Source organism: Odocoileus virginianus, chromosome 34 (genome assembly GCF_023699985.2).
Source record: "Odocoileus virginianus isolate 20LAN1187 ecotype Illinois chromosome 34, Ovbor_1.2, whole genome shotgun sequence".
In the NCBI taxonomy this organism is placed as follows: domain Eukaryota; kingdom Metazoa; phylum Chordata; class Mammalia; order Artiodactyla; family Cervidae; genus Odocoileus; species Odocoileus virginianus.
Genome location: NC_069707.1, coordinates 32,376,296 through 32,403,417, shown reverse-complemented (window position 1 = coordinate 32,403,417; position 27,122 = coordinate 32,376,296). Strand labels below are relative to the sequence as shown.

Sequence of the window (27,122 nt, the reverse complement as noted above, 5' to 3'; positions counted from 1 at the left end):
ACAAGTTATTTTAGACTAATTTACAGTTTATGGAAATGCTTCAAAAATAATATGTTCTGTTGAAGTTTGTTAAGTATGTATTCTGCAGTCTTTACTGTGATTTCTTTGGTGAATATTTCTTTTCCCTGCAGTTTTATTGAGATAAAATTGACATAATTTTGGCAAATATTTCTTTTATTTAGTTCACTTATTTGAAATTTAAAAAAAAATGTATTGGAGCATGGTTGATATACGATGCTGTGTTAGTTTCAGGTGTACGGCAAAGTATATCAGTTATACCTATGCATTTACCCATTCTTTTTTAAGATTCTTTTCCCTTACAGGCGAATACAGAAGATTGAGTAGAGTTCCCTGTGCTGTATAGTAGATTCTTGTTAGTTATCTGTTTTATATGTAGTGTTATGAACATGTCAGTCTCAACCTCCTAATTTATCCTCCTGCCCCTGGTAACCATACATTTGTTTTCTATATCTGTGATTCTACTTTTGGGTTTTTTTTTAAGGCTTTTCTCACATAGACTCATTTGGAATGAATGGTGTCCACATTCAGCACAGATATAGGGACAGGTTAGTGAATTAGGTGGGAGCTTGCAGGTGGGGATGAGTGTTTGGGAGTGATCAGCTGTGCTCTCATGACTTTGGGGATTAAGGGGAACCGAAGGCTCAGATGCCAGGAGACAAGGCCGTCAGTAAACTGTTTGAAAACCTGAGGAATTCTTTTAGGGATCTGGGGAGCAGTCAGAGCAGAGATAGAGAAGGGCAACAAAGAAAGCCAAGGCAGTGAGAGGCTTGAGGCTGGGAAGTCGCAGGCTGCTGCGCTGAGTTGCTGGGTCACATCTGACCCCTTGTTGCCCTACAGACTGTGACCTGCCAGGCTCCTCTGTGCATGGGGATTCTCCAGGCAAGAATACTGGAGTGGGTTGCCATGCCCTCCTCCAGGGGATCTTCTCAACCCAGGGATTGAACCTAGCTCTCCCGCATTGTGGGTGGATTTTTTACTGGCTGAGCCACCAGGGAAACCCAAGAATACTGGAGTGGGTAGCCTACCCCTTTTCCAGGGGATCTTCCTGACCCAGGAATCGAACCGGAGCCTCCTGCATTCCAGGTGGATTCTTTACCAGCTGAGCTACCCAGGCTGTCACATGCCTGAAGGTACTTTATGTCGTAATACATAGATTGCAGCGTCTCTGATACATACAGTGCCCTCCAGGCTCATGGAGCTCACAACCTGTATCTTCCCTGAGATTTCATATATGGGAATTAGACGAGAAGAACTTACTCTACTGGAATGGTGAACAGTGCTCCCCAGAGCTGCTGGAAGCCCTGTCCCCACTCAGTAGAGCCTGAGAAGGTGAGGACGCAGAGGTTGCCTGAAGCCACAGCCCCCACCAGCAAGCGAAGCCTGAGAGCGTGAGGATGCAGACGCTGAAAGAAGAGATGGAGAGACAGAAAGGCTGACGGTGTCTCTAAGTCAGTCTCAAGGTCAGCTCTCCGCCTTTCTTGTTTGCATATGTGACCCAATTAATTTTCCCTTTTAATAAAAAAAGAATAAATTTGCCTTCAAGTATGGGATACATGGTGGGGGCTGTGGCTTCGGGCAACCTCTGCGTCCTCACCTTCTCAGGCTTTACTCGGTGGGGGCAGGACTTCTATCAGCTCTGGGGAGCATTTTTCAGCATTCCAGTAGAATAAGTTCTTCTCTTCTAATTCCCATATATAAAATCTAAGGGAAGACACAGGTTGTAAGCTACATGACCCTAGAGGGCATTGAACATATCAGAGACGTTTATGTATTATGTATTACGGCATAAAGTACCTTTGTATACAAAAAAATGTATCTTAAGAAAAATTTTTGAGTGCTAAAAATGAAGTATGTTGAGTAAGATACTTGAAAAAAATGTATACATGTATCATGTGATCCAGAGGTAGCCCTGGTAGACCAGTAGTCCCACTGGAGCCATCTAGGATGTGAGATGGGCAAATAGCTGAAGGGGAGAAGTGAAGGGGATGCTCTTCCCAGAAAGGCTGGAGGAATAGGCAAGGTTAGGGGGAGTGGATGTGGCCTGAGTCCTGTGGGAGTGGTCAGCAGTGGAGCAGTCACTCTGATCCTTAAAGGAACCATGATTTGCTCTTTCTTCTCTTGACAGGAGGAACTACCGTGCTTCCCATTTCACTGAATCTCAGGAAGCTCAAATCCATTTCATAGCTCTCATGATCTGCCTTTCTGTGATCTTTATTTCCTTCTGTTCTTTACTTGCTACTGTAATTTATGTGTTTTCTTCATCCTGATTTTTATTTTTTACTTGTAGTGTACCTTTTACTGTATTTTTTTTTTGCCATTATCTCAAGTCCTTTGAGTATTAGACAATGAATGGATGGAAAGGAGCACTGTGATGAAAGGTACGTAATGGTTTCCACCAGGAAGACAAGAATGAAGCTGAGGCTGCAAAGGACTGTGACATCTACCACATGTGCATAACACGTGTTCTGGTGTTGATATGTTCCTGGGACGTTGTCTATATACACTAAACTTGATGTGATTATTTTTATCCTTTGTGATTTTCAAGTACAGAAAAATCGCTCCTTTCAGTGCTTCCTTTTTAATGTGGTGCATGAAGAAACGTAAATAGTTGCTGGAAACACAAAAGCACCACTCTTAGAATGGAAAGAGGGTAGTCTTTCCCTTCTCCAGGGGATCTTCCCAATCCAGGGATTGAACCTAGGTCTCCCACATTGCAGGCAGATTCTTTACCAGCTGAGCCACAAGGGAAGCCCAAGAATACTGGAGTGGGCAGCCTTTCCCTTCTCCAGCGGTCTTCTCCACCCTGGAATTGAACTGAAGTCTCCTGCATTGCAGGTTGATTCTTTTCCAAACTGAGCTATCAGGGAAGCTGTAATAGCTTAATAGAAACTTAAAACCATCCGTATCTTCTGTTTCAACTACTGTCTGTTTATAATAGTCTGCTTGAAGGCTTTTTATCAGATTCGTGAGCAGTAGCCCTTCTCTTAAGAAGGAATGTTATTTAGTTGCAAAAGAATATGAATGTAAGCTATATAGAACGATGCATACCTTTCTTATTGGCAGTCATTCCAGTTGTATAAAGTGAATAGGTTGCTCACATCATATTTGCTTATAGAGCCCTCAGCAGGGAGCTCATAAACAAAGAGCCTTACAGCCTGATAAATTGAAGGAGGGGTGTAGTATTGATTTCATATAAATCAAAACTATAATTGTAGCTAATTTTATTGAATACTGTAAGGGGAGCACTGTGCTAAGGGGAGCATGGTCCTAAGTGCTTTGTATTATTATCTCATTTAATTTTCACAGCCCTTTATTCTGGTACAGCACTACTGTTATTCCTGGTTTATAAATAAAGAAAATGACCCTTAGAGGGGCTAAGCAAGTGTCACAGGGATGCAGAGCGAGTGAATGGGGAAGTGAGAATTCCAGTCCAGGTGTTCTGACCCTGTAACTAAAAAGGAAGCATTCTAAGTATTTTCTGGTTGGAAGGCTCATTTTTAGAGCTAAAGATATCGTAGAACATATCATAGGAACAATTTCTAGCTGCTAGACAGGGGGACTTCCCTGGTGGCTCAGATAGCAAAGAATTCGCCTGCAACATGAGAGACCCGGGTTTGATCCCTGGACCGAGAAGATCCCCTGGAGGGGAATGGCTACCCACTCCAGTATTCTTGCCTGGAGAATCCCATGGACAGAGGAGCCTGGTGGTCTATAGTCCCTGGGGTCACAAAGAGCAGGACATGACTGAGTGACTAACACTTTCACTTTCAGACATAAAGAAGCCTGGAGGTGTAATGGCAGAAGTGTGGTTTGAGTCACAACCTTGTCATTCTTTAGTTGTGTAGACTTGGGCAAGTCTCATGGCTTTTCCGATCCTTTGTGTTCAGAGTGGGGGTAAAATAGCAATAACAATAGTAAGCTTTTGATTTAAATGTGTGAGGAAAAAAGCCAGGCACATAATAGGCAATTAATGTTAGGGTTTTTATTATTATTATTAAAAGGATTCGTAAATACAGTTATTGCAGCCAGAGTTATATGCTCTGTGTCATGGAAACGTTAAGTATGCAGAGTCTCGGGACTCATTATACAGGACTTTACTAGGTCTTAGAAGAAGCTGGTGATGCAGGAACTTGGCTCTTCAGCCTCTCACCTCCTGGGAGGAGACTCTAAGCAGTGGTGGGGGGGGCAGCTCTGCGTTCATCCTCAGAGAGGAGTGGTGACGTCGTGGAGATCATCTCTGGTCTCCTTCTTCTAAGCACCTTTTCGGTGCCCGGCTTCCCCAGGAGCATCAAGCTTGCCTTTGTGGGAGCTGGAGAGGGAGTCCAGTGATTGTCTTTTGTCCACCCCGTACCGTGTGTATCTTTCTACCCAATTCCTGAAACTCCTTTGATTGGGAGCAGTTCTTCCCCATTAGACATCAAGAGCTTGAGAAGCAGACCTCCACTGCTGGAAGAAATGAATTTACCCTTACAGACCACCAGCGATCACTCAACAAGTTCACCTGCTCGTTTAACTTCCTATAGTATGAATTTACACAGAGAACTTGATGAGTGTTAGATATCACCAAAGAGAACTTAAATCATTTGATTTTTGTCTTTTTGGAAGCCTCTAGTAAATTCAGAGTCTTAGGTCACTGAGAAAAGAAAAGTATACTCTCAATTACCTTTAGGATATGCTTTAATATTTACTTTTCTCAGCCATTATTTCTGAGGCTGAAGCAATCAATTTATGAGTTCACTAAGCTTCATTTTTAAAAAAATATAACAAGACCATGCCTGATGAACAGTTGGCCGCACAGGCGAGGGCTGTGGGGCTCAGGTGAGCGGGGGTGGTCAGAACTGTGCTAGTGGGGCTGGGGGAGCAGGGGCAATGCATGCCTGTGGCACCCCACACCTCTCTGGAGGCTCAGTCCGTCCCCCTCAGAGCCCCTCTGAAGTTCTGTGGGGACGGCAGAGCGAAATGACTTGCCCCATTTCACAGTGGGGGAGTCGTCCTTTTTGCTCAGAACTCGGTGTTTGCATCTGTGCTCTGCCTCTTTGTTTTCATTCTCTACCCAGAAGATGGCCAAGGATGACTGTGAATTGTCACTTTTCTCTTGATTTTGTTTTAACGGTTAACCATCTCGCCTTCACGTTTTCTTTGGCCTGGAAATGCTTTGTTTGACCCAGCAGTGTTGCTGGAATAACAGCCATTAGACTCAGTCCACAGTTTTCCCAGTGCTTATAAGCCAAATACATCATCCTGTGCATCTGGATTTCTTTGGTCAGACTTTGAAAATTAGGTTCTGGGAGTCATGAAAGAAAGATAACAGAGGCAATTTACCCTACTTTCTGTGTTGGCTAGTTGAATCATTAGATGGAAAATTTTTCAGCATGAAACACACTCTACATGATCATACTAAAAGCATTTGCTTTAAGATTGGGCAGTTAGCCGAGTTAAACAGAGCTAGGTTTTTAATCCTTTTAAAAAATCTGATTTCTTTCAACCTATGTGTGATATTTCAAGTATTTATGGTATTAAGACTTCCCAGGTGGCGTTAGTGGTGAAGAACCCGCCTGCCAATGCAGGAGACAATGCAGGGTTCATTAGATCCCTGGGTCGGGAAGATCCCTGGGTCGGGACGATCCCTGGGAGGAGGAAATGGCAACCCACTCCAGTATTCTTGCCTGGAGAATTCCATGGACAGAGGAGTCTGGCAGGCTACAGTCCATGGGGTCGTAAAGAGTCGGACATGACTGAAGCAGCTTAGCACGCATGGTGCTCTTGATCATATTGTAGTTAAGCTTAGGTTTTGTCCCTCTCACTAAGCTTAATGACTGGTTATTTGCATCAAGCCTAAAACAAAATGAAGCAAAATCACTAGTTAATGGCATAGCTGATGTTTTCCTATAAAATAACAGAAATGTTCTGAGACCCAAGCTTGCATTTTGAAGCATTAGTGGGGTTGTAAAAATCTGCTTTTCTTTACCATTATACCTCATGGGTTGAAATAAGCAATTCCTTGAAGACCAGCCATAGTAATTTCTGTATATTTCAGAATTGAGAAGTATAGTTTGATCAGAGTAGATGCTCTGGAAACAAGAGCTGAGCAGATTGCACAGCATGCCCTGCAGGAGCCTCCGTGGTCCCTCCCGCACACATCCTCAGCCTCATCCTTCTCCACCTCTGTCTCCTCCTCCGTCACCACCCACGAGACTGCGTTCTGAAGTTCCCCGTATTTATTAACACATAGCTTCTACCTCTGATCTGCTTCAGGTTTCCTGAAGGCAAGGTCCATGCCAGATTCATTTCTGTGTTCATTGCAACACTGCTTATCACAAACACAGGGTGCTCAAGGACTGTGGCTGGAAAGAGGGAAGGAAGGGGGGAGGAGAGCGAGGGGGAAAGAAGGAAGGAACTTGCAAGGAAGGGATTGCACTCCACTCATCAACATCCATTGTTGTTGTTGTTCAGTTGCTAAGTTGTGTCCGACTCCTTTGTAATCCCATGGACTATAGCCCATCAGGCTCCTCTGTCAATGGAATTTTCCAGACAAGAACACTGGAGTGGGTTGCCATTTCTTTTTGCAGGGGATCTTCCCAACCCAGGGATCGAACCCATGTCTTCTGAATTGGCAGGTGGATTCTTTACCACTCAGCCACCAGTGAAGCCCCAACATCCATTATTTAGTCTAAAAGTTTAAAAAAAAATTAAAAATTTCAATCTGCTAGCGAAACCTTCTGAATCTTTGTTTTCCAGTCAACCAGTTGTTATATGATACAGTATTTCTCACACGTATACCTTCATTTCTCCAGGACGAGCCTGCACCAGGGAGTTGTGGAGAATCTGCTGGGGGGTGGGTGTCGTGTATCAACTCATCTTTCTGATTTCAAGTGGGAGCTGTGGATTGTCATCACTTCTACATGGTATTGGTAGGCCTTTTATCTAGCTCTTGTATCTCCATGTTCTTGCTTATAATAATGGAAAAAACACTTGTTTTACCTCATGAGATTTCTTTGAGGACCAAATAAAAGAATGTTTCTGAAAGCACTTTGGAAAGGGTGAAGTGTTACCTAGACAGATGGAAGGATATATTCCTGCTGTTGCTGTTAGTGACCTGGTACCTTGGGGTTTTTCTCAGCCTGTGGAAGCTTTTGATCTGGGTGTGTCCTTATTGCTTACAAAAGAGGTGAGGTGATATCTACAATTATTATTTATTTCACCATCAGGCAACATTTATGCTGCTGATTACATTGGTGAACACTGCCTTCAAAACAGGAAAGTAACCTTTATTTCTGCTTGAATCTGCTGCTACCCTGGAAGATCAGCCTAAGAAAGAAAAGTTTAGTTTATCATGGGCAGATGTGTTGGTCAAACACATGAAAATTAATTCTAGTTAATCGTACCTTTAAATTTTATGTGGTGTTATTTGCTCAGTCATGTCCGACTCTTTGCGACCCCATGGACTGTAGGCCACCAGACTCCTCTGTACATGGAATTCTCCAGGCAAGAATACTGGAGTGGGTTGCCATTCCCTTCTCCAGGGGATCTGCCCAACCCAGGGATCAAACCTGTATCTCCTGCATTGCAGGCAGATTCCTTAGCCTCTGAGCCTCTAAATAAAAATCCATGGCTAATTCATTTCAATGTATGACAAAAACTACTGTAATGATGTAAAGTAATTAGCCTCCAACTAATAAAAATAAATGGAAAAAATAAAAAAAAAGATAATGAATAACATAAACATAATAATTTTAAGATTCAAAGCAGTGCTCATTTTCTAGCCTTCTTGTTTCTCTCCCAGATAAGAGCATGATTTTTTGAAAATTTATGCTCTGTACGTGTTTGAAACATGTTCATTTCTTCTTTGGCATGAGAATCACTTTCCAGTGATAGCCAAAGAAGTTGAGACTTCTTTGCACCAGGACTTGGGTTTGGAAGGTCTACTTCTTTATCAGTGCTCAGACTGCACTCCTCAATCAGCTTTGTACAAAATGACATAGAGTGGTCCTGAGCAGACCATCAGGGGGTATAGGGAACTCCTTATATTTCCACCTGAGCAAATACAGGAATCAAAATTCAGGAGGAAACAACCACAGTTTCTATTTAATAGAGAGCAATTTATGATACGGAACAGCTGATAGACACCTACAGACAACACAAGGCAAGACAAGTGAGCGAAACAAACCGCTGAGAGCAGAGTACCCCTTGGAAATAGATTTCAACAGCAGTGACGATAATCAGTTGTCAATCAAGTACTGGGTAGCAATTTAGTTTGCAGTCTTTGAACATATTGGTGCAAATGATACGTGTCTGATACACCGAAGAGGAGAGTGAGAATGATTTGGGTTTATTCATGCTCAGAAACTACCCCAGTTTCTTTCTCCGGAAATGATTTTCAAATTTTGATATTGAGCAGGAGGGAAAAAAACATAATTCAGAAAGAGAGCACCTGAGACTCCGAAGCCTGCAGCTGGGAGGGAGCACAGGTGTCATAGTTGAGATGTGACTCTTAGAAGAGCTAAGAAGCCATCCTTATTACTCACTTCATGCTAATTGCAAAGAGTGACAGGGCGCCAGTCCATTCTGCGAGTTCACATGTGGAATAAACCCCTCAATAGTCCCTCATCATGGGGAGGAACTTGTTCTCATTCATATTTTATTAATTGAGGTATAATTTGCATACATAAAAATTCACTTTTTTGTGTGTATAGCTCTATGAGTTTTGATCCACACACAGAGTCATATAACCACCACCACAGTCAACAGTGGGGAGAGTTGCGTTACCCCTCCTGTGTTCTCAGGCCCCTCTGTGACTCCTGTCCTCATCCCCAGCCCCTGGAAACCACTGGTCTGTTTCAGTACTGATGGTTTTCCCTTTATCACAGTGTCGTAGAGATGAGATCAGGCAGTATGCAGCCTTTTGACTCTAGCCTCTTTCACTTAGCATTATGCACCTTAGATTCATCTGTGCTGTGGCATGTATCAGTATTCATTCCTTTGTATTGCTGAGTACTAGTCCATTGGGTGGATATACAACAGCTTATTGATCACCAGTTGAAGGTGTTTCCATTGTTTCTAGTTTGGGGCATTTGTGAATAAAGCTACCATAAACATTCATGTGAGCATATGCTTTCATATCACTCGTTTTCACTTCTAGTGAGGAATGAGATTGCAAGGTTGCATGGTAAGAGTATGGCCAACTTTCATAAGATAAACTTTCATTTGAAAATTCCAAACTTTTTACAAGCTGACTATGCCATTTTTGCATTCCCACTAGCAACAGGAATTCCACTTGCTTCAAATCCTCACCAACACTTGATATGGTTTATCTTTTAAATTTTAATTTTAGTGGATGAGTAGTAGTATTTCATTGCAACTTTAATTTGCATTTTCCAGAAAGTTATAACCAACCTAGATAGCATATTAAAAAGCAGAGATGTTACTTTGCCAACAAAGGTCCATCTAGTCAAGGCTATGGTTTTTCCAGTGGTCATGTATGGATGTGAGAGTTGGAATGTGAAGAAAGCTGAGCGCCGCAGAATTGATGCTTTTGAACTGTGGTGTTGGAGAAGACTCTTGAGAGTCCCTTGCATTGCAAGGAGATCCAAACAGTTCATCCTGAAGGAGATCAGTCCTGGGCGTTCATTGGAAGGACTGATGCTGAAGCTGAAACTCCACTACTTTGGCCACCTCATAGGAAGAGTTGACTCATTGGAAAAGACCCTGATGCTGAGAGGGATTGGGGGCAGGAGGAGAAGGGGACGACAGAGGATGAGATGGTTAGATGGCATCACCGACTCGATGGACATGGGTTTGAGTAAACTCCGGGAGTTGGTGATGGACAGGGAGGCCTGGCATGCCGCGATTCATGGGGTTGCAAAGAGTTGGACACGACTGAGCGACTGAACTGAACTGAATGGCTAATAATGTTCAGTATCTTTTCATATGTTTATTTGCCATCTGTTTATCACTTGGAAAGTAATATTTCAGTTCTTTTGGGTCATTTTTAATTTTATTTTGTCTTACTAAGTTGTTGGAATTATTTTTGTATTCTGAATGAACTTTCTGTGTATATATATATATATATATATATATTATGTATATATATATCGCAAATACTTTCTTCTGGGCTGTGATTTGCTTTGCCTTAACAGTGTCTTAAGAAAAGCAAAAGTTTTACATTTTGATGATGTTTAGTTTATCCTTTTTAGGGAATACATCGTGGTTTTCATCTCCTGGTTAAAAATCTTTGTCTAATCCAAGGTCACTGAGAAGTTCTATATTTTCTTCTAGACACTTTATAGTTTTAGCTCTTACAGTAAGTCTGCTATCCATTTTGAGTTCATTTTTATATATAGTATGAGATGAGGTTTGAGGTTCTTTTTTTATATAGACCATCATTCTAAACACCATTTCTTAAAAAGATTATTCTCTCAGTGTTGAACTGTCTTGGTGCCTTTGTTGAAAATCAGTTGGCCACATGTGTGTAAATCTGTTTCTGGATTGTGTTTTGTTTCATTGATCTATATGGTTGTCTTTAGGCCAATACCACATTGTCTCTATTTCTGTAGCTTTATATGAGTCTTAAAATCAGGTAATATAAGTTTTCCAACTTTGTTCTTTTTTACAAAATTGTTTCAGCTGCCCTAATTTCTTTACATATTCATATACATTTTAGAACTCATCAATTTCTATGAAAAGGGCTGGTGGGGTTTGGATTGCAGAACTCTGTAGTTTTTGCATTTACAGAGCAGTTGATGGAGAATTGACCTCCGAAAGATACTGAGTCTTTTGAAAAATGAGTGTAGTTTATCTCTCTATTTAGGTCTTATTTCATTTCTTTCAGGAAATGTTGCAGTTATTAGCATTTAGGTATTTCATACACTTTGTTGAATTTGTCCCTAACTGTCTCACATGTTATGCTATTAAAAATGATATTTTTGAATTTCAGTTTCTAGTTGTTATGACTAATATATAGAAATACAGTTGACTTTAAAAACATCTTTTAAAGGTATCTTGTTATTATTAATTTCTTATTTGACACCATTGTACTTTGACTACATGCACTGGATGAATTCAGTACTTTAAAATTTGTTGAGACTTGTTTTATGACTCAGAATGTGATGTCCTTTTTTAACTGTTTTCTGTACATCAGAGAAGAATGTGTTTGTTGCTATTGTTGGGTGAAGTGTTCTATAATTATCTGTGGATAGTTAGGTGGATTTGGTTACTAGCATTCAAGTCTTCTCTGTTTCTGGTGAATTTTTCCCTCCTTGTTCTGTCAACTATAGAAGTGGTCTTGAAATCTCAAACTGTAATTGTGGATTATCTGTTACACTTTTAGTTCTGTTGGTTTTTGCTTCAGGTACTCTGAAGCTCTTGTTATTAGGCGCATACACATTTATGATGTTTATATCCTATTGATAAACTTGACTCCATTATAATTATAAAATGTCCCTCTTTATGGCAGATAATATCTTTTTTTCTGACATCTACCTTGTCTGGTATTGATTCTCTAGCTTTCTTTTGATGAGCATTAGCATGGTACATCCTTTTTCATCCTTTTACCTTTAACCTTTCTGTTTCTGTATATTTGAAGTAAATTTTTTGTTGACGTCATAGTTGATTCATGTTTTCTTATCCAAATGAACAATCTCTGACTTTTTACTGGTGTATTTAGAGCATCTTCTATTTTATATGATTATCAATATGGGTGAGTTTAAATCATCCGCTTTGTTTATTGTTTCCTACTTGTCTGCTCTGCTCTTTGTTCCCTTTTCTTCTCTTTTACTATGTTATTTTATATTAAAAGGTATTAGGATTTCATCTTAGGTTTATTATTAGTTTATTGGTTACGCTTTTTTATTTTTACTTTAGTAGTTGCTCTTGGGTTTTAAAACATACATCCTTAAGATGGTTTGCCTTCAAATAATATTATTTCTTCTTATCACATTTAACATAAGCACCTTATGACAATCATTTCCATATTCCCTCTTAGTCTTTGTGCTATTGTTACCATATACTTTATTTCTATGTATTTTATAAACTCCATTTAAAATAGTTATGTCTTTTAAGGACGTTAAGAATGAGAGAAAGCTTTTTATTTTTATCTGTATATGTACAGGTTTTAGTTCTCATCTTTTGAATAGATCCAAATTTCCATCTGGCCGCATTTCCCTCCTGCCTTAAGTTTTTCCTTTAACACTTCTTCTAGTGCTAGTTGGCTGATGATGGATTAATTTAGCATTTACATGTCTGAAAAAGTCTTTCACCCTCACTTTTAAAAGATAGTGTGTCCAGATAAAGAATTCTGGGTTTCCTTTTCCTTTCAGTAAAGATGTTGTGCTAACATCTTTTGGCTTGCATGGTTTCTGATGCGTGGATCTGCTATCATTCTTGTCTTTGTTCCTCTGTATAATGTATCCTTTTTCCTTTGGCTGCTTTTATGATTTTCTTTTAATATTGGTTTTCAGCAGTTTGATCATCATGTTCCTTGGTGTGATTTTCTTCACATTTCTTGTACTTGATATTTTCTGAGCTTCTTGGTTTTAAGGTTATGGTTTTTATTGCATTTCCAACATTTGGCCCATGATTTCTCTCTCTGTATATTACTTATATGTCTTCATATAGATGTGTATTTTGCACTCCGCTTTCTCTTTCCTTAACGCCCTCCGCTGATTAAATCGGCCACAGTGGGGTTTAATTCCTATTTCTTCTCTCTCTGTAGTGTGTCCCTTTGTTTCCTGTTGCATTTACCACAGTTTAGGTCTTCATTGTTTCTCTTCTTGTCTGTTGCAAAAACTTGTCTTTATTTTGCCCCATCTCCAGTCCTTCTTCTGTATCCCACAGGATCCATCACAGTGAGTTTTCTGAAATGTGCTCTGCTTAACACCCTTTGGGGGTTGCCTACTGCCTACAGAACGCAGTTAGACTCCACTGCACGGTCCGTAGAGCCCTCATCCCTCCCTGCTCTGTGGCCTTCCCCCGTGCCACCCCCACCCCACTGATGGCTCTCTGAAGTGCCTCCTGTTCCCCAAGTGCATCGTGCATTCCCGTCTGTGTCCACACTCATGCCTTTGTTCCGAGACCTTCCTGCCTCCCTTACCTTTTGTGCCTATGAACGCCTGCTCAAGTTGACATACCTCCCCTGTGGAGACTAGTAGCTAGTCATCCCTCTCCAGCTCCTTTGGACCTTGAACATGGTCTGTTGTCTTGCAGTCATTGTTTATTAGTCATCCTCTAGGCTGACTTAGGAGAAGGCAATGGCAGCCCACTCCAGTGCTCTTGCCTGGAAAATCCCATGGACAGAGGAGCCTGGTGGGCTGCAGTCCATGGGGTCGCTAGGAGTCGGACACGACTGAGCGACTTCACTTTCACTTGTCACTTTCATGCACTGGAGAAGGAAATGGCAACCCACTTCATTGTTCTTGCCTGGAGAATCCCAGGGACAGGGGAGCCTGGTGGCCTGCCATCTATGGGGTTGCACAGAGTTGGACACGACTGAAGCAACTTAGCAGCAGGCCGACTTATGTGTGGGTAGAGACTATATTGTATTTCTTGTTAAATACTTACTAATGGCACGTAGCAAGCACTTAGTAAGGTGTTTGAGTAGATTGATGATTGGTATTTAGTAGGTATTGAGACCATTCTTCTTAAAATAAATTGAACTCAAATTTAAACATAACACATGTATAAAAAGTATAATGCAATAATTATATTTTGAGAGCCTACTATGTTCCAGGCACAATGTTAGGCATGCTCCATACCTTACCTCTTGTGTTTACAGCAGCAGTACAAGGAGTTTTAGCCTCATGCGTGGCCCCCTCATGGGAAATTTAAGTTTGGAGAGATTATGAGCAAGGTTGTGCAGATGGAAAATGGCAGAACTGGATTTCAAACTCACATGTATGTCATGTTTTTTCCTCCTTACACACATATGAAGACTTCTGCCACATCACTGATGATAGTTCTATCATATTATCTAGGTTTCCAGTAAGAGTTACAGCAGGAATTGTGTAGAGAACAGTGTGGATCGTAGTATGGACTCAGAAAACTGATGTTACAGACAAAAAAAGAAGTCTATCTAAAAGGCTATTGTGTATGTCTGAAAAGTTCTTTGGTAGACTGTTTGGCCTACAAACATCCAGTACTTCTGTCTTGTCTCATCTGTCATATGGCCATGTGACAGGCAGTCTTGAGATACAAGTCACAGAAATCTTCCCAAGCCATGGGATGTGGAGTTTCCTACAGGGAGGGGTGAAGAGGCTTTAGGCGATGACTTGGGGAACAGTGGAGGGAAGGAAAGACTCTGGAGGTGCCAGCTATGCTAACCAAAGATTCAAGGGGCTCAGAACCCTTAGTCATCATGACAGCTTTGGCTGGGGCCACTTGCCTCCACCCAGTCAGCTGCCTGTTGGACCTTATCTCCTCTTAGGTTCCCCTCAAGGTGACCATTGATTTTTAGCCTAATTGCAATCCACCCCCACCCCTCCAGCTTAAAAATGTTGAGTGTAGTGGTCTGAGTGTAGTGGTCTCCAGAAGCTGCAGGGGTTGTCCCTTTGTACATAAATATCATGATTTTAAAATTTATTCTGTACCACTGGTTTCAGAATAAAATTGACAAAGGCATGGTTCTTTCCTCTTTGGACTTAATATTCTAGGAAATAGTTAAACTATGGTTTTGGTGTTTTAATTCTAAAATTTTCTGTGGTGTGTGTTGGGGGTGGAGAGCTTTAGTATTTGACAAAAGAAGGGGAACTTTCATTGCAGCAACTCTGTTTTCCACAGTGTTGGCACACAGGGATCTGAGGACAGTGTCAGTTTAAATGTGCACTTGGGGACAATTCTTGACCTGTCCCTCATCTCAGAAGAGTTGCAAGTGGTGTACGAGGCAGCTAAGTATACCACCTCAACTTTTTTTTTTTCTTCATTTATTTTGATTAGTTGGAGGCTAATTACTTTACAGTATTGTAGTGGTTTCTGTCATACATTGACATGAATCAGCCATGGATTTACATGTGTTCCCCATCCCGATCCCCCCTCCCACCTCCCTCTCCACCCGATTCCTCTGGGTCTTCCCAGTGCACCAGGCCCGAGCACTTGTCTCATGCATCCAGCCTGGGCTGGTGATCTGTTTCACTCTAGATAATATACATGTTTCGATGCTGTTCTCTCTAAACATTCCACCCTCGCCTTCTCCCATAGAGTCCAAAATTCTGTTCTGTACATCTGTGTTTCTTTTTCTGTTTTGCATATAGGGTTATCATTACCATCTTTCTAAATTCCATATATATGTGTTAGTATACTGTATTGGTCTTTATCTTTCTGGCTTACTTCACTCTGTATGATGGGCTCCAGTTTCATCCATCTCATTAGAACTGATTCAAATGTATTCTTTTTAATGGCTGAGTAATATTCCATGGTGTATATGTACCACAGCTTCCTTATCCATTCGTCTGCTGATGGGCATCTAGATTGCTTCTATGTCCTGGCTATGATAAATAGTGCTGCGATGAACATTGGGGTGCACGTGTCTCTTTCAGATCTCCATCTCAACTTTTTGAATAGCCTGTGGACCTATATTTAGTGTTTCTTTTAGTCTAGGTAGGTGAAAGTAAAGGTAAGCTCAGTTAATAAAAGAAATTTGCTTCTAAGGAGGATACATTATGCTGCAAATTGAAACAAATTAGAACTTTTAATGTAGTTGCATTCTCTCCCTTAGGTCTTACATGATGTAATGAAGATTTTTTTGGTTCTTTAAAAAAACAATCTATTAGCATGACTTATTCTTATCATAACAAACAGGTACCTAGATTTTGGCAGTGGGTGGAAGGTAGTGATAGTTTCTGGAGCCCTTCATGTGATATCAATTAAGGAATTATTGGGTCAACTCACACATAAAAACAGTTGACCTACATTAATACTGACCTTAAATTATCCCAGTAGGTATAATTGCTACTCTCCTTGCTGCCACAAAGGAGGTCACTTATTTTCTTTTTTGAAATCACAAAAATAAATTTTATTTAAGTGCTGACTTGTTACCAGAATTTCAAAAACTAAATCTTAGGTGTATACCATGGACTAATGGTGTTACAACTCTTATGGAGAGTGGAATTGCTTCAAGTTTATTGAAAAGTTTCTTAAGTCTGTTCTTTTAGGGAAAGTATTATGTTTGGTGGACTTGATAGCATTTCTCATTACCTTTCCATTATATTTTTAGAATTCTCCTAAGAAGTCAATTAAAGATATTCAGGGGGAGGATTTCTAAAAAAAAAGAAAAGAAAAAAACAGTGTCAAAGACAGAGATTAATCTGCCATTTTAAATAGGTATGGTAGTAAATAACCTAGGTAGAACTAGAAAGAATATTTTGGTTGAAAGGTTGCTGCATACATTGGTAATATATTTTGTGTGTACTTCTGTTGGGAAATGGTGGTGGTGTTGTTTAGACTCATTTGCAACCCCATGGACTGTAGCCTGCCAGGCTCCTCTGTCGAGGGGATTGCCCAGGCAAGAATACTGGAGTGGGTTGCCATTTCCTTCTCCAGGAGATCTTACCAGCTCAGAGATCAAACCCCGTCTCCCACTTTGAAGGTGGATTCTTTACTGCTGAGCCACCGGGGAAGCCCCTTGGCTGGAATATCAAATGATAAATCGTGTACCTTGCAGTGACACAGTGAACTTCCACTGTTAACTAGGCTTCCGGGAAAATGAATGCAGTCATTTATCCTAGAGGTCTCTGTGGGAGACAGATACCTTTGTTCAAGTAGTAGGCAGAAAAAGAACATAGCATAACTTTATTCCTGAAATGCCTCTTCTGATTAATCTGAATTAAGAACCTAAAAGTGGAAACATAAATAAGGTCTCATGGAAATGAAGATACACATTTCTTGAATCACTGTATTCTTACTGTCTTGTGATGAGCCTTCTGATAGCCTCTTCCCTGGGCTAATATTGATAGTCTGAGGATGCTTTGTGGAAATCCTAGGTGAGCCAGGGATCCAGGATAGATCTGAAAGATTCATTTATAAATGTACTTTTTGTCAATTGTTTAATTAGTTTGTTATTGTAGATTGTTAATATTTGACCCATTGACTGGATATTTTGGCAGACCAGGTTCATCAAGTGGAGAGGGTAGCGATTTTTCACATGGATATTTGGATTAATGGAGTTCTCTGTGCTCAGTTTAAATTTAATATTAAGTTTAAATTTCTGGCCACTGCGTGCTATCCTTATTGGAAAATAGGAACATTTAAAAAGTTTTGCTACTGCCTGCGAGGACTTTAATCAACTATTCTCTTGACTGACAGAAATTTATTGAACTTTTATTGCATTCAATAAACTGTGCTGTGGAGTAGCAGAGCAAGAGATAAGAGAAAAGTAGGACATGGTCTTTGTGCTCAGGATGTGTCTTTAGCAGAGCAGATAGCTGAATCAGTAGTTGGGGAGGAAATACATTGATAAGTGATGCTCATAATTTGTAATGAAATTTAAAAAGGAAAATCAGTGGCACTTAGTTTTGTCTCTCTCCCGTATCACCATAGGCTAAAATAGCCAGGTATATAGTAAGTCCTCTAGGCACCCTTGTTGAATGAATGACCAAGCAACCATGTATTATACATGCAGTCAGAGTTTTTTGTAATCCAGTGGAAGTTCATCCCTTTTGGCTGGGTTAGCCAAGGAAGGCTTTGTAAAGTAGGGGATTTAGTTATTGAGACAGGAAGGACTGCCAAGAGGGGATTGTGAAGACGTTCCTGAGGAGACCCTGCAAGCTATCAATGGAAGTGTTGCAGGGGTGGGTGGTCACCAAAGGTGGATTTTGAAAAGCTTTGGATGACAAGTTTAAATTTTCCTGTAGAGACAATGGAGTGTAAAAAGGGGTGTTTTAGAAATAGGAATCTAGAGGTGTTATACTAGGTGCATTGAAGAGGAGAGAAGTTGTAAAAAGCCCATGGATAAGGCTTGGTGATGAAGTGGATTGATGAGGAAGAGGAAGGAGTTAAAGATGCTGACATTCTTGTTTTGAGCTTGGTTGACTTGGATAGTGTAATAGTAAAAGCATAAATGAAAAAAGGAAAATCAGAAGGGAAAATTAACGTTTTATGGGGAGATTTTTCTGTTTTAAATTTCTTAATGTTTAAAATAACAGGGACACTTCATTGTGGGCTGAGAGAAATCACAGATCTTTTTGACCTGAGAGGCATCTTGGAGACTGAGTTATGATTAGATTCCAGTCCAGTGCTGTTATCTTATTGATGATGTACCAGTTGTGATGAGTGACATTATCTTAGAGCTGCCTGGGATCAGAAAGAGCCCCAGGAGTGCGTTCTCTGGCCTAGATGCAGAGCACAAACAGGGTGGCAGATGCGGAGAGTCATTTACAGTGTGTTGAAGGGCACTTAAGGAATGCTCCTTCACTTAAAGTTTGGTTTCCTCTCAAATTTGAAGAGCCACTATAAAATAGTTCCAGGCAACACTCCTGGAGGTATCTACACAGTATTAACACTGTGTTATAAGATTGGCAGAATCCTTTAAATATTGGGCGATGCACTCATTCATTCTTACTAATAAAAGCAGTCTTACTGTTGTTGTTGGCCAGTCGCTCAACCGTGTCCGACTCTTTGCGACCCCATGGACTGCAGCACGCCAGGCCTCCCTGTCCTTCACCATCTCCCAGAGCTTGCTCAAACTCATGTCCGTTGAGTCGGTGATGCCATCCAACCATCTCATCCTCTGTCGTCCCCTTCTTCTCCTGCCTTCAGTCTTTCCCAGCATCAGGGTCTTTTCTCATGAGTCAGCTCTTTGCATCAGGTGGCCAAAGTATTGGAGTTTCAGCTTCAGTATCAGTCCTTCCAATGAATGTTCAGAATTGATTTCCTTTAGGATGGACTGATTTGATCTCCTTGCAGTCCAAGGAACTCTTAAGAGTCTTCTCCAGCCCCACAGTTCTTGCTCCCAAATGTTGTATTAATAATGCTGCATTAATAATAATTTCTTTATCTTTCTTTTAATATCTTGACATATTTATGTTTAGTAAGTTCTGTGTAGATATCACTGAGTTGAAGCTCGCTCAATTCCTGCAAATATTCTATCTAGGAGGTTTTTAGCCTAGCTCTGGGGTGCCATGTTGTCACTTTGAGGAGGCAGCAGCTGCTAAGGCCCTCACTGGTAGCATGTCCAGATGGGCCTGTAACCCATCTCTCTTCTGCTTGGATGTTGCTGGGAATGATGGTATCAGCATAATTGACCTTGTTAAATAGAAGGCCAATTGGACATGTGTTAAATAGAAGTGGTGGGGCTCAGAAGGAGGGTTTAGGTGCCAGTTCTCACTCTTGGCATATTGCTTTTGTATTCCAATCCCTATTACATGTGAGGATAGAAAATAATGTCCATCTTCCTGCTCACACCCTTTGTGTCTGCCTGACCCAGACCCGAGGTGGTAAGTGTAACATTGGGCTTTTGGCTTCTGGAGGTCATGGATGTTATTCCAGAAACTGAGCTGACATTTACTGTGTGAGGATTCTAATTACTTCTTTTTTTTTTTTTCCAGCTTTATTGAGATATAATTGACATATAACATTATTAAAGTTTAAGGTGTTCCCTGGTGATGATTTGATACTTATCTATATCTATAAATAGAATGAAATGTTTTCTACAACAAGATTAGTTAACACATCTTTCTCTTCACATAATTATAGTTTTGTTTTTATGTTGAGAACATTAAAACTCTATTCTCTTAGCACGTTTCAAATTTAGGATACAGTATTGTTACATATAGTCACAATGCTATACATTAGATCATCAGAACTTATTCATCTTATATTTGAAAGTTTGTTCTCTTTGACCAACATATTTCCCTGCCTCACTCCCCCCTGGAGTGAGGGGCAACCTCCATTCTACTCTCTGTTTCTATAAGTTCAGTGTTTTTATTCCACAGGTAAGTGAGGTCATGCAGCATTTGTCTTTCTCTGACTTATTTCACTTAACATAAGGCCTCAAGGTTTATCCATGTCACGAATGGCAGGATTTCTTTCTTTTTAAAGGATACACACCACATTTTCTTTATCCGTTCACCTGTTGATGGACTCTTGGGTTGTTCCCATTTCTCGCTATCGTGAAATACATTACAGTGAACATTGGAGAACAGATAGATACCTCTTCGAGATAGTGATTTCATTTTCTTCAGATATATACCCAGAAGTGGGATTGCTGGATAATTAATTATATTATATATATATAATATATAATATATAATATAAAATATAAAATAAATATATATATATAATAATTATATTTTTGACTTTTTTAGGAAACTTCATACTGTTTTCCATAATAGCTGCATCAATTCACGTTTCTACCAGTAGTGCGCAAGAGTTCCCTTTTCTCTGCATCCTCACCAGCATTTGTTATTTTCTGTTTCTTCATAATAACCATTCTGACATGCATGAAGTGGTGCCTCCCTATGGTTTTGATTTGCCTTTCCCGATGATTAGAACATCTTTTCTTGTACTTGTTGGCCACTTGCATGTCTTCGTTGGAAAAATATTCAGATTCTCTGCCCACTTTTTAATAGGATTGTTTGTATTTTTGTCATGACGTTTTGAACATGCAATCAGACAGGTGATTTGCAAATATTTTCTCCTGTTCTGTGCTGGCTCTTCATTTTGTTGATTGCTTCCTTTGTTGTGCACAAGCTTTTTGGTTTGATTTAGTCCCACTTGTTGATTTCTGCTTTTGTCACTTGTTCTTCTGATGTCATATTCAAAAACAATCATTGCTAAAACCAATGTCAAGGAGCTTTTCTCCTGTGTTTTCTTCTGGGAGTGTTAATGGTTTCAGGTCTTACACTTCAGTCCTAAATTCATTTTGAGTTAATGTTTGTGAATGATGTAAGATAGGGGTCAAATTTCTTGGTTTTTTTTTTTTTTTTTCTTTTTTTGGCATGTGGATATCCAGGTTTTCCAACACTACTTATTAAAGAGACTGTCCTTTGCCCATTATGTATTCTTGTATCATTGCCATTGTCAAATATTAGTTGACCGTATATGTGTGAGTTTATTTCTGGGCTCTTAACTCCATCCCATTGGTCTGTCTGTTTTTTGCCACTGCCATACTATTTTGAAATCAGAAAGTGTGATATCTCCAGCTTTGTTCTTTCTCATGATTGCTTTGGCCATCTGGGATCTTCTGTGTTTTCATATGAATTTTAGAATTTTTTTTTAATTTCTGTAAATAAATGCCATTGTAATTTTGATAAAGATTGCATTGAATCTATAGATGGCTTTTGGTAGTATGGACATATTAATGATATTCACTCTTCCAATCCATATATATGGGATATTTTTTCCATTTTTTGTGTCTTCATTTTCTTTGATCAGAGTCTTACAGTTTTTTAGTACATAGATATTTCACTTCCTTGGTTAAATTTATTCCTTAATATTTCATTGTTTCTGATGCTATTTTAAATGGTATTATTTTTAAAATTTCTTTTTCAGATAGTTTGTTTTCCTGTATAGAAATGCAGCTGATTTTTTTATGTTGATTTTGTATCTGTAAACTTTACTGAATTCACTTATTAGGTTTAGTCATTTTTAGTATTTTCTGTACACAAGATTATACTGTCAGCAGACAGAGGTATTTTTCTTTCTGATGTGGATTTTTTTTTTTTTTTTTTTTCTTTTTCTTGCCTGATTGCTCTTCCTTGTGGAAGAGCTCTTCCTATGTGGAATAAGAGTGGTGAGGGTAGGCACTCTTGCCTTGTTTCTGATTTTGGAAGGAAGGCTTTCAAACTTTCACCATTGAATGTGGTGGGTTTGTCATTAATGGCCTTTATTATGTTGAGGTATGTTCCTCCATGGGCTTCCCAGGTGGCGCTAGTGGTAAAGAACCCTGCCTGCCAGTGCAGGAGCCGTTAAAAAAACCCTGGGGTTCAATCCCTGGGTCAGGAAGATTCCCCTGGAGAAGGGCAAGGCAACCCACTCCAGTATTCTTGCCTAGAGAATCCCATGGACAGAGGAGCCTGGCAGGCTATAGTCCATTGGATCACAGAGTTGGGCACGGCTGAAGCAACTTGGCATGCACATACATGTTCCTCCATATCGAGTTTGTTGAGAGTTTTTGTCACAAAGGGATGTTGAATTTTGTCATGTAGGTTTTTTTTTTTTACCATGTATTGAAGTGATTATGTGATTTTTAACCTTCATGTTGTTAATGTGGTATATCACATTGATTTATTTGCATATGTTGAGCCACTTTTATATCTCAGGGATAAATATCCCTTGATTGTGGTGTATGATCCTTTTAACATACTGTTGAATTTGGTTTGCTGGTATTTTGTTGAGTTTTTTGCATCCAAATTCATGAAGATATTTGCCTGCCTTTTTTTTTTCCCCCTTATAGCATCCTTGCATGACTTTGGTATCAGGGTAATGTTGATCTTATAAAAGAGTTTGGGAGTGTTATATCCTCTTTAGTTTATTTTTTTCTTTCTGGCAGGGTTTGAGAATTGTTATTAATTCTTCTTCTTTAAATGTTTGGTAAAATTTAGCCATAAACCCAGACTGTCCTGGGCTTTTCTTTGTTGGAGGTTTTTGATTAGTGATGTAATCTTAAATTTGTTATTGGTCTGTGGAAGATTGTATGTTTCTAGGTTGTCTGATTTGTGGCTTATAATTGTTCATAGTAGTCTCTTAAGACATTTTTTTATATTTCTGTGGTATCAGTTACAATATTTCTGCTTTCATTTATAGTTTTGAATTCTCTTTATCTTTGTAAGTCTATTTAAAGATCTGTTCTTTTTTGTTTTATCTTTTCAAAAAGACAACCCTCTGTTCCATTGATCTTTTCTACTGTTTTTCTATTTGCTATTTCATTTATTTCTGCTCTGATTTTAATGTTCTTTCTGCTAACTTTGGGCTTAGTTTGTTCTTATTTTTCTAGCTCCTTGATATATCAAGTTAGGTTGGTTACTTGAGATTATTCTTTTTTCTTAATGCAGGCATTTATTACCATAAACTTCCCTTCTAGCTCTGCTTTTGCTGGATCATAAGGTTTGGTATGTTGTGTTTCCATTTTTGTTTGTTTCAAAATATATGTTTTTAATTTCTCTTTTGATTTCATCTTTGATTCGTTGGTTGTACATGAGTGTTTGTTGAATTTCTACATATTTGTGAACTTTCCAGTTTTCCTCTTGCTATTGATGTCTAGTTTTATACCACTGTAGTCAGAAAAGATACTTAGTTTGATTTCAGTTTTTAAAAATTTGTTGAGACTTGTTTTGTGACCTAACAGTCTATCCTGGAGAATGTTTCGTATGTGCTTGAGAAGAATGTATATTCTGGTGCTGTTGGATGGAATGTTCTTTATATGTCTCTTGGGTCCATTTGGCCTCAAGTATAGTTCAAGTCCAGTGTTTTCTTATTGATGTTCCGTCTGAATGATCTATCCATTGTTGAAAGTAGAGTGCTAAAATCCCCTACTCTTATTCCATTGATGTCTATCACTCCCTTGAGATCTGTTAGCATTTACTTAATGTACTTAGGTGCTTATATGTCTTTGCCGCTGTCACTCATCTGCCTTTCTGGGTCCACGGTTCAGTGGACGGAAATGAAGGACTGTATGGGCCTGAGAGGTGAGCCTCTAGTTCTTTTCTTCTATTCAGTTAAGGGAGACAGGAAGGAGAGTGAGTGCAAAATGTGCAGCATTCGAGCAGATGAGAACCAGCTCTTTTACAGAAATATGAGAAGATAATTAAACCTTGATCATAACTAGCAGGGAAGCAAAATGGCCATAAAATACTAACATCTAGTAATTTACTGTCATAATCCTAATTCTTCTGTAAGAGTTTCCTATTTTTAAATTGCAGTGATAATTCTGAAATTAAAAAAAAATACTAGTTTAACATGCTTATTTTAAACTAGTTCCTAGCAGTAGTAACCACCTGTGTCTTCACAGGAGTGCTGAGACTTTGTTAACAACTTTCCAGGTCAAGTATTATAAAATCACTGATCATGTGTGCTGGGAAGTCTCGGTTACCTAACATTTGATAGTGGTGAAGTATGAACAGATACATCTTGCTGGTGATTTCACATGCCTGAGTCTCCTGGTGGTGGGTACATGGACTTTGTAGTAATGATCAGCCTTGGATGAAAGAAAAACAAAAATCCCATGTAGAACTGGGGAACTTCCAGCATTGCTAGGTAGAGTATTTTTATTTTTATTTATTTATTTTTTTATTAGTTGGAGGCTAATTGCTTTACAGTATTGTAGTGGGTTTTGTCATACATTGACATGAATCAGCCGGTAGAGTATTTTTAGATTGGGGCTAATGAACGGCTTTTCAACCTGAAGTCTTCAGGGACAGGCAGTCTGCAAGTACCAGATGAAAAGCCAAGTCAGTATTCTTGAATTTATAGATCCAGTTTTCCAGCTCGAAGGACACTTGCTGTCTGTAACTCACTGAACTAGCTGGCCCCTGCATGCCGGGTTTCTATGGCAATGTGATCTCAGTGACCTCTCTTCTCTGTTGTGGAATGTAGGTGATAAGAATGGAGGTGAGCCCGATGATGCTGAGCTGGTAAGGCTCAGTAAGAGGCTGGTGGAGAACGCAGTGCTGAAGGCCGTCCAGCAGTATCTGGAAGAAACACAGAACAAAAACAAGCCAGGGGATGGGAGCTCTGTGAAAGCTGAAGAGGCTGATAGGAATGGCACCAACAGTGACGACAGGAAGTGAGACCCACATGCAGGCAGGACCCCGCTGCCCCGGGAGACGCACCCCTGCCCGCCTCTGCCGAGTCGGGGGACTCATCGCATTGTGCTGTCTAAGTGTCTTGTCCAGTCTGTGAAGATTGCCTCATGCTTTTCCCGATTGATGTGTTTGCATTTCTGAAGCACAACAGAAGAGAAATGGAGAACTGGGACTCTCAGAGGAAATCAGTTTACGAAGGAAGCGTGGCCCGGGTTTCACTTGCCCCAGCCGTGGCTGAGGGGGAGTGGCTGTGGGTTATGCCGGGTGGACTCAAGTGAAAGGCCACAGAAGAGGCCTTGGCGGAGATGGAGTACTGCCACTTCAGTTGCTTAGCAGGGCATTTCACCACCTTATCTGAGGCCAGAACACACACAGAGCTAGCAAGTGCTATGATTGAAATGATCACTGTTGAGATGATTATCCATGAGTTGGTCCACAGTGTTTCACGTTTGTCCTATGTGTGTTGTTCCTATGCATTACTTACAGTAAATTTGATTCTTGTAAATGATATATTTTGGTGAAATGCAACCTTTTCTATAAAATGTGGGCAGCATTTTAGAGGTTTCTTTTTAACCTTCTTTTGATAAGTCAGTATGCCATATTTAATGTTTTTTCATTGGCATTTGTACGTGAAATGTATCATATAATTTTTTTCCCATAGGCCCAAAACCTATTGGAATCCGGGACTTAATTAATGAAGCTTTGCGTCGAGAGAGGATGGGTCTGCAGTCCAAAGTGAAAGAGATAAAAGCACTTTTATTAAAGCCTGAGATTCAGGCCAAAATCAGGAGGGAGCTCTTTGAAGGAAGATTCATTAACAACAGTAATCAAGGAAATGATGTGGATTTCAGCACAACTTTAACATAAACTCTGCCATAGTACTAGAGTTTATGAAATCTTTTCAGCTCATTAAGTAGCTCTTTGGTGAATACCAAAGAAGTGTTCTGATAGTTTGCACAACAGCAAACCAACATTTGGTAAGGAATGAACAATTTCTTCCCAAAGAAAACTGAATTCTGCACTGTTATTTTTAAGCTAAACTTGTGTTTTAGAATGTTTATCTCTGTAATATCAAGATTCATTTTATAGAAGAGACTTCTTAATTTAGCTGTAGTGAGATGTTCCTTGAGTCCTCACAGATAAAATATACAGACTGTGAAAAATCATTTACTAAAAAAAACAAAATAAAACCCATTATTTTAAGGGTCATTTGTTTCCTGTTGATATGACTTGGGTTGTTGTTCAGTCAAAAGAAGCATTGTTCACATGTATCTATATCTAGTGTTACTTTTAATGAGACTTTGAATGTTTATTGATCACTAGTACTTGAATGAACATTTATAAATGTAATTATTGCAGTCACTGGTTAAGAATGTTTTATAATTTCATATGTATTATTTTTCAATGATTGAAATATAGTTTGCTTTTTCATTTCTTACTGAATGTTTGGGGTTTTTATTTTCTACTTTTCTGAAGATAAGCTAGCCCATGTCTTATTGTATCCCTTATAATCTGAATTTGCTTGCACTGGTTCATTTTTAAAGAATATTCTTTAAAATTTTCCTTCCTGTATGATAATCACTGGTAACAGCTTTTTCTATAATCATTGTAAAATTGCTGCTACTAACAGATCATGATGGAGGGGGAAATTATTAGAGATCAAATATGTAATCATTTCAAAGATAAAATCCAGTTTACTCATGGATTTTTGCTATTTTTTCACTGGGTAAATTATATTACATTTATTTATAAGTGAGTTTATGCATTTTCATGCCTCTTAATAAATGTATTGTTTTCCCTTGTTGTCTTTCTTCATTTATTTTTTTCTTCTTAGGATCTGAATCTAGTGAAGTCAGAAATAGGGACTCTGATGATTTCAGTGTTTTTTAAAACTACTTTGTATTAGATACAGTTGAATAGCAATGTTGTGATAGTTTCGGGTGTACCGTAAAGAAATTCAGTTGTACATATCCATGTGCCTATTCTTTTTCAGATTCTTTGCTCACTTAGGTTGTTACGTAACATTGAGCAGAGTTCCCTGTGCAATACAGTAGGTCCTTGTTCAGTATTTCTTAACTTTTGTGTTCTTATCCTACTTGCCAAGATAGCAAAGTTGTCAAAGCACCTTTAACCTTAGACTTTTAAATCACTTCAGATCCATCAGCTTCACAGAGAATATCAACAGAACGGAAAGGCAAAGAAAATCTCAGTAGCATCTCATAAGCTGCGCACAGTGGGTCACTCCAGCAATGTCAGTAGCAGAGATGAAGAGAGCATGTGCATCCAGATGTAGAGACCTGGGTGCTGCTTACCGTGAGCCTCTCTGAGGGTGGAGGTTTTATTGTATGTAGATGACTTCTTGAGTCAACCCTAGAG

The 27,122-nt window shown here is 39.5% G+C and overlaps 1 protein-coding gene across 4 annotated transcripts in view; it reads left to right on the top strand.

Moving 5' to 3' along the window:
• Positions 1-26,549, top strand: part of AKAP7 (A-kinase anchoring protein 7) — a 126,293-nt gene extending 99,744 nt beyond the window's left edge. For 2 of the 4 annotated variants that reach the window (XM_070461719.1, XM_070461721.1), the window contains one exon: positions 25,408-26,549. In XM_070461719.1, coding sequence (XP_070317820.1) covers positions 25,408-25,613 — 206 coding nt within the window. In that variant the 3' untranslated portion in view covers positions 25,614-26,549. Of the gene's footprint in view, positions 1-24,537 lie in introns of all 4 variants that reach the window. The other 2 variants (XM_070461720.1, XM_020901641.2) reach the window with 1 other exon arrangement.
• The last annotated feature ends 573 nt before the right edge of the window (positions 26,550-27,122 follow it).